General features: G+C 36.6%; 1 protein-coding gene across 1 annotated transcript in view; it reads right to left on the bottom strand.

Moving 5' to 3' along the window:
• Positions 1-2,493: 2,493 nt before the first annotated feature.
• The window catches only part of tsc22d4 (TSC22 domain family member 4), a 115,724-nt gene continuing 108,994 nt past the window's right edge, over positions 2,494-9,223 (bottom strand). The window contains exon 4 of the mRNA XM_084327455.1: positions 2,494-3,029. Coding sequence (XP_084183581.1) covers positions 2,889-3,029 — 141 coding nt within the window. The 3' untranslated portion in view covers positions 2,494-2,888. The remainder of the gene's footprint in view (positions 3,030-9,223) is intronic.

Here is a 9,223-nt window from a genome sequence, read left to right as displayed (position 1 = left end):
ATTATATATCGATGCTCAGCCAGCCTTATTGTTATTATATATCAATGCTCAGCCAGCCTTATTGTTATTATATATATATATTATATATCAATGCTCAGCCAGCCTTATTGTTATTATATATATTATTATATATCAATGCTCAGCCAGCCTTATTGTTATTATATATATTATTATATATCAATGCTCAGCCAGCCTTATTGTTATTATATATATATATTATATATCAATGCTCAGCCAGCCTTATTGTTATTATATATATTATTATATATCAATGCTCAGCCAGCCTTATTGTTATTATATATATATATTATATATCAATGCTCAGCCAGCCTTATTGTTATTATATATATTATTATATATCAATGCTCAGCCAGCCTTATTGTTATTATATTATATATCAATGCTCAGCCAGCCTTATTGTTATTATATATATTATTATATATCAATGCTCAGCCAGCCTTATTGTTATTATATATTATATATCGATGCTCAGCCAGCCTTATTGTTATTATATATATTATTATATATCAATGCTCAGCCAGCCTTATTGTTATTATATATATATATATTATATATCAATGCTCAGCCAGCCTTATTGTTATTATATATATATATATATTATTATATATCAATGCTCAGCCAGCCTTATTGTTATTATATTATATATCAATGCTCAGCCAGCCTTATTGTTATTATATTATATATCAATGCTCAGCCAGCCTTATTGTCGCCAGTCTTTCTACGGTTGGGAATCGGTGAATAATAATTTGACAGAATGTTTGTTAAAACAGCTTCCTATCTCATGTATGTATGAAGTGTGAAACCTTTACCACACTTTAGTGAAACCGGCTGAACTAAGACGAGGTGGTGTCACTGAGAGACCACCAGCTGTTGGGGTCAGTTCACACAGTAAACAAACATTACCTGTTGACTCTGTCTCCTGCACGTCAGACGGTCCGGCCACAAACAGTCACACTGACAACAGTCTGACCACAAAACACCTGTTATTATTTTATAACTCTGTGTATCATTTCATAACTCTGTATATAACTCTGTATATCATTACATAACAGTAGACGTTTTACTTTTAAAATGCCCTCCTCCTCTGGCGCGCTGTCTTCTTCTGCTTCACCAAAAACAGATACTTCCGTTTCCGTGCTGCTGCCTGTCCTGCAGCGCCCTCTAGTGGTGCTGTGCTGCCTGTCCTGCAGCGCCCTCTAGTGGTGCTGTGCTGCCTGTCCTGCAGAGCGCCCTGATTGATTGATTGAAAACTTTATTACCACATTGCAGAATGGGTACAATACAGTACGGCTCAATACACACAATTGTTAAGGGGATGCAGACCAGAGAAAGACTTTTGTCTTGTTTACATCAGGGTCGCCCATTTTCAATTCATCATGACATAATTATATGACATACTGTACATGACATACAGATACAGTACTGTTACATCCAGACATGCATGACATACCAGATTTATAAATACAGTACTGTTTGTGATACAAAAATAGTCTAAAAAAGAGTATATACATTTGACATAGAAACTGTACATTGGAGGAGGTTGGGTGGGTGGGGGGTTTGGTAGACAGGGTGGGGGAAACTGTACAAGCAAAACTGTACATTGGAATATCGACAAAACCTTACTTGGTCCCAAGAAGAGGGTCTCGTGTATTATTGGGTTAGGTCATTTACTGTACATTGGAGGGGGTTGGGTTAGGACATTTACAGGGGCCAGTTTTGAATTGCAGTCTCCCGTAGGTGCTCTTTGAGAGTGGTTTTGAAGGAGGGTAGTGATTCACATTCCTTTACAGCTGTGGGTAGGACGTTCCTTGTTTCCCTGTAGTGACTGGAAGTATCCAGGACACTGCCTTTAATATAGGTCTACAATCAATATTTAGACGTGACGTTTATCAACTGTTATAATTGAAACTAATAAAAACAAATGTTTCTGTGACGTCTTTAGGCCTGTATGGTTTTTACAAGCATAAAAGTATTGACTGTGAGCGACGCATGGCTCTGAATACTCCTTACACAGACATATATTATCATGACGTTATAGTAAAGTTCTCTGAGGTAACTGCAAAGCTAACATTTGTCATGTTTATCATATTCAGTTAGCTAAGAAATCTAACCCATACCTTAACCCACATTGAACAACCTTATCTTATCCAGTCTAAGTAATAATCACATTAATGTTGTTATTGTTCAGTCTGAGTTAAGTCTTCCGCCCTGACAACAGAATCAATCGATTAAAATTACAACATTTCCCCCAATAATCTCCCAACTATAGACATATCTGACCGCATTACACAGCCTGTGTGTGTGTGTGTGTGTGTGTGTGTGTGTGTGTGTGTGTGTGTGTGTGTGTGTGTGTGTGTGTGTGTGTGTGTGTGTGTGTGAGTAATTATCCCGGCGGTCCGGAGATCCTCTTACGAGTTCTGATCCACATTCCAACCTGATCCACCTCGTACACACCAACCAACACCACAGTACTGCCTCACATGTGTGAGTAGGTGAATGACGTAAAGCCTTTATTATTCTTTAGTAAAACGTTATGTATTTGCATCATCATCATTATCATCATTGCTATTACTGGGTTACAGATGTCCTCATTAAAATCATCTAGTAGCTGAACTCCGTACTGACGTGCTGGCTGAAACACAGTGTTGTATGCAGGGGAGAGCTAACGCTGAGCTAACACTGATTTATTTTTCAGACTTACAGGGTTTCAGTTTGGTCGTTTTGGTGGTACACAGTCCGTCACCATGGCAACCACATATTAAGAAAAAACAACAACAACATGGAGCTCCATAGAACCACTGACTGTCATAGGTCGCCTGTGTGTGCGTGTGTGTGTGTGTATTAGTGAGTGAGTGTGTGTGTATATATCAGTGTGTGTCTCTCAGAGCTCTCAGGATGTAGTTCTCTCGCTCCAGTTGAGCGTTTCTGTCTTGTAGTTCTTTAATCTGTTCTCTCAGGAACTCCACTTCCTCCCGGACCGCCATCATCAGGTGACTCTTAACCAGGTCCTGAAGTACAGAGAACATACTAATATACCAGTAACAGATACTAATATAATACATACCAGGCTATAACATACTAATATATAATAATATATTACATACCAGGCTATAATATACTAATATAATATATACTAATATATTACATACCAGGCTATAATATACTAATATATAATAATATATTACATACCAGGCTATAAAATACTAATATATAATAATATATTACATACCAGACTATAATATACTAATATATAATAATATATTACATACCAGGCTATAATATACTAATATATACTAATATATTACATACCAGGCTAAAATATACAAATATATTAAATATAATAATAGTAATGGTATAGTATAGTAAAAATACTCCTACACTGTATTGATGAAGGGCAGATATCAAGAACTATATTCTGTTTATTTAATGGTTACATCAGAAAATAAAATAGATGGTTGGCATTTGCTTAGATTACATCTTATAAATATATAAATAAATACATCTAAATAGATTGATTTAAAATATATAAATAATGTAGAAGAAAATAGAAGTCAGTAGAAGTTAATAAAAGTCAATAGACAATAGAGGTCAATAGAAGACAACATATGTTAGTAGAAGAAAACATAAGTCAGTAGAAGATAATAAAAGACAATAGAAGTCAGGAGAAGACAATAGAAGTCAGGAGAAGTTAGCAGGAGACAATAGAAGACAGTAGAAGACAGGAGAAGTGAGCAGGAGATAGTAGAAGACAGTAGAAGACAGTAGAAGACAATAGAAGACAATAGAATACAGGAGAAGTGAGCAGGAGATAGTAGAAGACAATAGAAGACAGTAAAAGACAATAGAAGACAGTAGAAGACAATAGAAGGCAGTAGAAGTGAGCAGGAGATAGTAGAAGACAATAGAAGACAATAGAAGACAGGAGAAGTGAGCAGGAGATAGTAGAAGACAATAGAAGACAGGAGAAGTGAGCAGGAGATAGTAGAAGAAAATAGAAGACAGGAGAAGTGAGCAGGAGATAGTAAAAGACAATAGAAGACAATAGAAGACAGGAGAAGTGAGCAGGAGATAGTAGAAGAAAATAGAAGACAGGAGAAGTGAGCAGGAGATAGTAAAAGACAGTAGAAGACAATAGAAGACAGGAGAAGTGAGCAGGAGATAGTAAAATACAGTAGAAGACAATAGAAGACAATAGAATACAGGAGAAGTGAGCAGGAGATAGTAGAAGACAATAGAAGTCAGTAGAAGACAGTAGAAGTGAGCAGGAGATAGAAGACAATAGAAGACAATAGAAGACAGGAGAAGTGAGCAGGAGATCGTAAAAGACAATAGAAGACAATAGAAGACAGGAGAAGTGAGCAGGAGATAGTAAAAGACAGTAGAAGACAATAGAATACAGGAGAAGTGAGCAGGAGATAGTAGAAGACAATAGAGGTCAGTAGAAGACAGTAGAAGTGAGCAGGAGATAGAAGACAATAGAAGACAATAGAAGACAGGAGAAGTGAGCAGAAGATAGTAAAAGACAGTAGAAGACAATAGAAGACAATAGATTACAGGAGAAGTGAGCAGGAGATAGTAGAAGACAATAGAAGTCAGTAGAAGACAGGAGAAGTGAGCAGGAGATAGTAGAAGACAATAGAAGACAATATAAGACAGTAGAAGACAATAGAAGACTATAGAACTCAGTAGAAGTCAGTAGAAGTGAGCAGGAGATAGTAGAAGACAATAGAAGACAATAGAATACAGTAGAAGTGAGCAGGAGATAGTAGAAGACAATAAAAGACAATAGAATACAGTAGAAGACAATAGAAGACAATATAAGTCAGTAGAAGACAGTAGAAGTGAGCAGGAGACAGTAGAAGACAATAGAAGACAGTAGAAGACAATAGAAGACAGTAGACGTGATCAGGAGATAGTAGAAGACAATAGAAGACAGTAGAAGACAATAGAAGACAGTAGAAGTGAGCAGGAGATAGTAGAAGACAATAGAAGACAATAGAAGACAGTAGAAGACCATAGTAGACAATAGAAGTGAGCAGGAGATAGTAGAAGACAATAGAAGACAATAGAAGACAGGGGAAGTGAGCATGAGATAGTAGAAGACAATAGAAGACAATAGAAGACAGGAGAAGTGAGCAGGAGATAGTAGAAGACAATAGAAGACAATAGAAGACAATAGAAGACAGGAGAAGTGAGCAGGAGATAGTAGAAGACAATAGAAGACAATAGAAGACAATAGAAGACATGAGAAGTGAGCAGGAGATAGTAGAAGAAAATAGAAGACAGGAGAAGTGAGCAGGAGATAGTAGAAGACAATAGAAGACAATAGAAGACAATAGAAGACAGGAGAAGTGAGCAGGAGATAGTAGAAGAAAATAGAAGACAGTAGAAGACAATAGAAGACAGTAGACGTGATCAGGAGATAGTAGAAGACAATAGAAGACAGTAGAAGACAATAGAAGACAGTAGAAGTGAGCAGGAGATAGTAGAAGAAAATAGAAGACAGGAGAAGTGAGCAGAAGATAGTAGAAGAAAATAGAAGACAATAGAAGACAATAGAATACAGGAGAAGTGAGCAGGAGATAGTAGAAGACAGTAGAAGACAGTAGAAGACAATAGAAGACAATAGAAGACAGGAGAAGTGAGCAGGAGATAGTAGAAGACAATAGAAGACAATAGAAGACAATAGAACACAATAGAAGACAGTAGAAGACAATAGAAGACTATAGAAGTCAGTAGAAGTGAGCAGGAGATAGTAGAAGACAATAGAAGACAATAGAATACAGTAGAAGTGAGAAGGATATAGTAGAAGACAATAAAAGACAATAGAATACAGTAGAAGACAATAGAAGACAATATAAGTCAGTAGAAGACAGTAGAAGTGAGCAGGAGATAGTAGAAGACAATAGAAGACAGTAGAAGACAATAGAAGACAGTAGAAGTGATCAGGAGATAGTAGAAGACAATAGAAGACAGTAGAAGACAATAGAAGACAGTAGAAGTGAGCAGGAGATAGTAGAAGACAATAGAAGACAATAGAAGACAGTAGAAGACAATAGAAGACAATAAAAGACAATAGAATACAGTAGAAGACAATAGAAGACAATATAAGTCAGTAGAAGACAGTAGAAGTGAGCAGGAGACAGTAGAAGACAATAGAAGACAGTAGAAGACAATAGAAGACAGTAGACGTGATCAGGAGATAGTAGAAGACAATAGAAGACAGTAGAAGACAATAGAAGACAGTAGAAGTGAGCAGGAGATAGTAGAAGACAATAGAAGACAATAGAAGACAGTAGAAGACCATAGTAGACAATAGAAGTGAGCAGGAGATAGTAGAAGACAATAGAAGACAATATAAGACAGGGGAAGTGAGCATGAGATAGTAGAAGACAATAGAAGACAATAGAAGACAGGAGAAGTGAGCAGGAGATAGTAGAAGACAATAGAAGACAATAGAATACAGTAGAAGTGAGAAGGATATAGTAGAAGACAATAAAAGACAATAGAATACAGTAGAAGACAATAGAAGACAATATAAGTCAGTAGAAGACAGTAGAAGTGAGCAGGAGATAGTAGAAGACAATAGAAGACAGTAGAAGACAATAGAAGACAGTAGAAGTGATCAGGAGATAGTAGAAGACAATAGAAGACAGTAGAAGACAATAGAAGACAGTAGAAGTGAGCAGGAGATAGTAGAAGACAATAGAAGACAATAGAAGACAGTAGAAGACAATAGAAGACAATAAAAGACAATAGAATACAGTAGAAGACAATAGAAGACAATATAAGTCAGTAGAAGACAGTAGAAGTGAGCAGGAGACAGTAGAAGACAATAGAAGACAGTAGAAGACAATAGAAGACAGTAGACGTGATCAGGAGATAGTAGAAGACAATAGAAGACAGTAGAAGACAATAGAAGACAGTAGAAGTGAGCAGGAGATAGTAGAAGACAATAGAAGACAATAGAAGACAGTAGAAGACCATAGTAGACAATAGAAGTGAGCAGGAGATAGTAGAAGACAATAGAAGACAATATAAGACAGGGGAAGTGAGCATGAGATAGTAGAAGACAATAGAAGACAATAGAAGACAGGAGAAGTGAGCAGGAGATAGTAGAAGACAATAGAAGACAATAGAAGACAATAGAAGACAGGAGAAGTGAGCAGGAGATAGTAGAAGACAATAGAAGACAATAGAAGACAATAGAAGACAGGAGAAGTGAGCAGGAGATAGTAGAAGAAAATAGAAGACAGGAGAAGTGAGCAGGAGATAGTAGAAGACAATAGAAGACAATAGAAGACAATAGAAGACAGGAGAAGTGAGCAGGAGATAGTAGAAGAAAATAGAAGACAGTAGAAGACAATAGAAGACAGTAGACGTGATCAGGAGATAGTAGAAGACAATAGAAGACAGTAGAAGACAATAGAAGACAGTAGAAGTGAGGAGGAGATAGTAGAAGAAAATAGAAGACAGGAGAAGTGAGCAGAAGATAGTAGAAGAAAATAGAAGACAATAGAAGACAATAGAATACAGGAGAAGTGAGCAGGAGATAGTAGAAGACAGTAGAAGACAGTAGAAGACAATAGAAGACAATAGAAGACAGGAGAAGTGAGCAGGAGATAGTAGAAGACAATAGAAGACAATAGAAGACAATAGAACACAATAGAAGACAGTAGAAGACAATATAAGACTATAGAAGTCAGTAGAAGTGAGCAGGAGATAGTAGAAGACAATAGAAGACAATAGAATACAGTAGAAGTGAGAAGGATATAGTAGAAGACAATACAAGACAATAGAATACAGTATAAGACAATAGAAGACAATATAAGTCAGTAGAAGACAGTAGAAGTGAGCAGGAGATAGTAGAAGACAATAGAAGACAGTAGAAGACAATAGAAGACAGTAGAAGTGATCAGGAGATAGTAGAAGACAATAGAAGACAGTAGAAGACAATAGAAGACAGTAGAAGTGATCAGGAGATAGTAGAAGACAATAGAAGACAGTAGAAGTGAGCAGGAGATAGTAGAAGACAATAGAAGACAATAGAAGACAGTAGGAGACAATAGAAGACAGTAGACGTGATCAGGAGATAGTAGAAGACAATAGAAGACAGTAGAAGACAATAGAAGACAGTAGAAGTGAGCAGGAGATAGTAGAAGACAATAGAAGACAATAGAAGACAGTAGAAGACCATAGTAGACAATAGAAGTGAGCAGGAGATAGTAGAAGACAATAGAAGACAATATAAGACAGGGGAAGTGAGCATGAGATAGTAGAAGACAATAGAAGACAATAGAAGACAGGAGAAGTGAGCAGGAGATAGTAGAAGACAATAGAAGACAATAGAAGACAATAGAAGACAGGAGAAGTGAGCAGGAGATAGTAGAAGACAATAGAAGACAATAGAAGACAATAGAAGACAGGAGAAGTGAGCAGGAGATAGTAGAAGAAAATAGAAGACAGGAGAAGTGAGCAGGAGATAGTAGAAGACAATATAAGACAATAGAAGACAATAGAAGACAGGAGAAGTGAGCAGGAGATAGTAGAAGAAAATAGAAGACAGTAGAAGACAATAGAAGACAGTAGACGTGATCAGGAGATAGTAGAAGACAATAGAAGACAGTAGAAGACAATAGAAGACAGTAGAAGTGAGCAGGAGATAGTAGAAGAAAATAGAAGACAGGAGAAGAGAGCAGAAGATAGTAGAAGAAAATAGAAGACAATAGAAGACAATAGAATACAGGAGAAGTGAGCAGGAGATAGTAGAAGACAGTAGAAGACAGTAGAAGACAATAGAAGACAATAGAAGACAGGAGAAGTGAGCAGGAGATAGTAGAAGACAATAGAAGACAATAGAAGACAATAGAACACAATAGAAGACAGTAGAAGACAATAGAAGACTATAGAAGTCAGTAGAAGTGAGCAGGAGATAGTAGAAGACAATAGAAGACAATAGAATACAGTAGAAGTGAGAAGGATATAGTAGAAGACAATAAAAGACAATAGAATACAGTAGAAGACAATAGAAGACAATATAAGTCAGTAGAAGACAGTAGAAGTGAGCAGGAGATAGTAGAAGACAATAGAAGACAGTAGAAGACAATAGAAGACAGTAGAAGTGATCAGGAGATAGTAGAAGACAATAGAAGACAGTAGAAGACAATAGAAGACAGTAGAAGTGATCAGGAGATAGTAGAAG

This window comes from Notolepis coatsorum (genome assembly GCF_963971535.1).
Source record: "Notolepis coatsorum genome assembly, chromosome: 13".
Lineage (NCBI taxonomy): Eukaryota > Metazoa > Chordata > Actinopteri > Aulopiformes > Paralepididae > Notolepis > Notolepis coatsorum.
This window is presented reverse-complemented; position numbering and strand designations above follow the sequence as displayed.